Source organism: Eschrichtius robustus, chromosome 21 (genome assembly GCF_028021215.1).
Source record: "Eschrichtius robustus isolate mEscRob2 chromosome 21, mEscRob2.pri, whole genome shotgun sequence".
Lineage (NCBI taxonomy): Eukaryota > Metazoa > Chordata > Mammalia > Artiodactyla > Eschrichtiidae > Eschrichtius > Eschrichtius robustus.
The window spans coordinates 13,790,594-13,793,804 of NC_090844.1; the positions used below are offsets into that span (position 1 = coordinate 13,790,594).

The window sequence follows — 3,211 nt, forward strand, 5'->3', positions numbered from 1 at the left end:
GCGCCCCTGCGCTCGCTCGTCCGCCGGCGCAGGTTTACCGCCTCCTTCCCGCCCCGGCTGTTGCCATGCTAATGTTAGTCCCCCGCCGGTCACGTGTCCTTTGAAGGGCCACGTGGATTAACAAAGCTGATCTGCCCCCAGCTCGCCCCCCTCGGCTGCTAATTTTGTTTTCTTAACTTAAAAAAAAAACTGATCTTGAATGCATGCATCCCCCAAACGCAGCTTCCCTAATCCTATGGAATAATTCAAGTTGTGAATGCACTTGGAGCCCTGGATGACCGCTTTATAAGGCAGCCCCTGGTAGTTGGGAGGCTGCAGTCTACCTGGGACACTCGAGGAGGCACACGAGGCGAAAAGTGAAGGGGTGCCTCGCGCCACCGCCTCTCCCGAGGGCGCGTACTGACCAGAATGTCAGGCAAGCTCAAGGAACGCAAAGTGAGTCGGCTGAGCCCAGATGGCTCTTGCGCCAACAGGGTGGGGGCGTCTGACGCCCGCAGCACCACCTGGCTGGACCGACGGGCAGGGACATTATCACACGGGACTTCTCCTGGAGAGGAATCCTGAGTGGTTTGGGAAGGGGAGGAGGATAGAGAGAAGGGACTCCTCAGTCAGGGAGGAGCCCATGCCTGGAGGCTGGCGGCCACCTCCCCATTGCCCTGGTGCTCAGCACGGCGGTGTGGCCCAGCGGACGTTGGAAGGGGAGCGCACCAGCGCGGGTGTGAGAAGGCAGAGCTCATGTGACCCACTGTGGAGGGACAGGGGCCTGAGGCGAGTCCCTGGGCAGCGTTGAGGGCTGGGAGACAGTTGTGCCAGCCGTGCCTTTCACGACTCTCTGGGCAAAGCCATCCTAAACGTACAAACCTCTGTTCGCAGAGAACCCCCGTTTCCCACAAAGTGATAGAAAAGCGGAGGAGAGACCGGATTAACCGCTGTTTGAACGAGCTGGGCAAGACGGTGCCCATGGCCCTGGCGAAGCAGGTAACGTCGGCGGCCGAGAAAACGGCGCTGGCGCTGGGGATCCTCTGCCGCCACTCTCGGCAGCGATGCCGGGAGTCTGGAGCCGGAGAGGGCCTTACACGTGTGGGCTCCCTTCCCGGGTGCCTGAGCGCTGAGTGAGCCCCGGGCGGCCCTCGCGCAGATCCACAGCACCGCCCCACTCGCTGGTCCTCTCCGGATAAAACCTTGCACCCAGCCTGCCCGGGTTGGCCGGCACCCGCTGGGCCGCTTCGAGGAGCCCTTCCTCCTTTTGCAGAGTTCCGGGAAGCTGGAGAAGGCGGAGATCCTCGAGATGACCGTTCAGTACCTGAGAGCCCTGCACTCCGCTGATTTTCCCCGGGGAAGGGAAAAAGGTGGGCGCGGGTTGCGCAAAGGGGAACCTGGACGGGGACCGCGCGCCACACAGAGACCTGGGGGCGGGAGTGGGAGTGGAGCGGCGCTCGCGAGAGGTCTCTCGCTCTCTGGATGCTGCCGGGGCGGGGGCGGGGTGGAGGTGGGAGCGGGCTCCTGTGAAAGCTACGGGGACTGGAGCACAGGTGTCTGGGGATACAGGTTCCGCGGCCTCCTCTCAGGTGGGGAGGGTGGGGTCAGACTCTTAAGGAAAAGGAAGTCGCTAGCTGGCGTTTTTCCAGTCTCCAGAGTAACAAGAGGAGAGGGCGGGCGTCCAGCGGGAACTCCGGCCAGGAAACGTGATGGGAGGTGCTTGGCCCCCGCCTCGCGCTCCCGGTCGGAAAGGGCGCTCACGGTTTTTTTCTTTCTACGGTTTTTCTCGCCCCTCCAGCAGAACTGCTAGCGGAGTTTGCCAACTACTTCCACTACGGCTACCACGAGTGCATGAAGAACCTGGTGCATTACCTCACCACCGTGGAGAGGATGGAGACCAAGGACACCAAGTACGCGCGCATCCTCGCCTTCTTGCAGTCCAAGGCCCGCTTGGGCGCCGAGCCCGCCTTCCAGCCGCTGGGTTCGCTCCCGGAGCCGGATTTCTCTTATCAGCTGCACCCAGCGGGGCCCGAGTTCGCAGGCCACAGCCCTGGTGAGGCGTCCGTGTTCCCGCAGGGCGCGGCCCCGGGGTCCTTCCCCTGGCCACACGGCGCGGCCCGCAGCCCGGCGCTGCCCTACCTGCCCAGCGCGCCCGTGCCGCTTCCGAGCCCCGCGCAGCAGCACAGCCCCTTCCTGACGCCCGTGCAGGGCCTGGACCGGCATTACCTCAACCTGATCGGCCACGCCCACCCCAACGCCCTTAACCTGCACACGCCCCAGCACCCCGCGGTGCTCTGACGCCGACTCGCCCGCAGATTTCTTTGCGCTTCGGGCGCTGCCTGGGAGAAATACTGTATATTGTACAAGTGTAAATACGGTGCCAACAAAAGAGCTGGGTGGGGGAAGGCCAAAAGCGAAAGAGTCTTCTGAAGGATCTCCCCCCTGGCAATAAACGTTTTCTGAAGGTCCCAGACAAATGGATTTCTTGTTACCTTCTGCTCTTCCAAAACCCACCCCCTCCGAGGTGTCTCGGGCGCCAGGCTGATAGCGGCCAAGGTGACGGCCCTCAGTAGTCTGGGTGGGGAAGGGGGCGGTCGCTGCGGTGTCTGAGGAGGCGGGGAGGCTAAGTGGAGGGGTCGCTTCCAGGCTGGATTCGCGTTTCCCCCGGGGCTCCAGACCCGCACCTGCCTCGGGCGCGCCTTGGGCATTTGCCTCGGGGAAGGGCAGACTCGAGGAACAGGGCGCTCAGCTCTCAGAAAATACAAATCGAAGGACCCTCCCCAAGCTGGCTTTGGCGGACTTTCGCCAGTTCCGACCTGGGCGCCCTTCCCTAACCCGGGACGAGGCCCCGGGCGCGCGCGCACCACATGCCCGCTGGTCTGGAGCGCGCCGAAACTCAGACCATCGGGATGCGTGACTAGGTTTACGGCCTCAACCTGTCTGGTAAAAAGTATGTAGAGGAGGTAGCTTCCGAGTATGGCTTAGAAACAACATACGATGAAGTTTATCTTCGAATGACAACTACTCGTCGGCACCGAAGGGTTCAGGAAGCTGGAGGTGCCTTTGGCGCACAAAACAGCTCAGCTTCGGGGCCGCTGGGCAACCTGGTGAGAGGCCGGCAGCGACCGGGCTGGGAGACGCGCTCCCCTAAAGGATTGTTTCCTCTGCCCACACCCACATCCGGCCACTGGTGCGGCGTTGAGACGCTGGGTTCTTGGGCCTGCTGAGAAAG

At 62.8% G+C, this 3,211-nt stretch overlaps 1 protein-coding gene across 2 annotated transcripts; it reads left to right on the top strand.

The window, feature by feature from the left end:
- The first annotated feature begins 408 nt into the window (after positions 1 to 408).
- Positions 409 to 2,277, top strand: HELT (helt bHLH transcription factor). 2 transcript variants are annotated; one of them, XM_068532354.1, is made up of 4 exons: positions 409 to 435; positions 874 to 978; positions 1,253 to 1,349; positions 1,778 to 2,277. In XM_068532354.1, the coding sequence occupies exons 1-4, from the start codon at positions 409 to 411 to the stop codon at positions 2,275 to 2,277; spliced, it is 729 nt and encodes a 242-aa protein (XP_068388455.1). The 2 variants fall into 2 exon arrangements, with proteins under 2 accessions (XP_068388455.1, XP_068388456.1); XM_068532355.1 differs by having other exon boundaries at positions 1,781 to 2,277.
- The last annotated feature ends 934 nt before the right edge of the window (positions 2,278 to 3,211 follow it).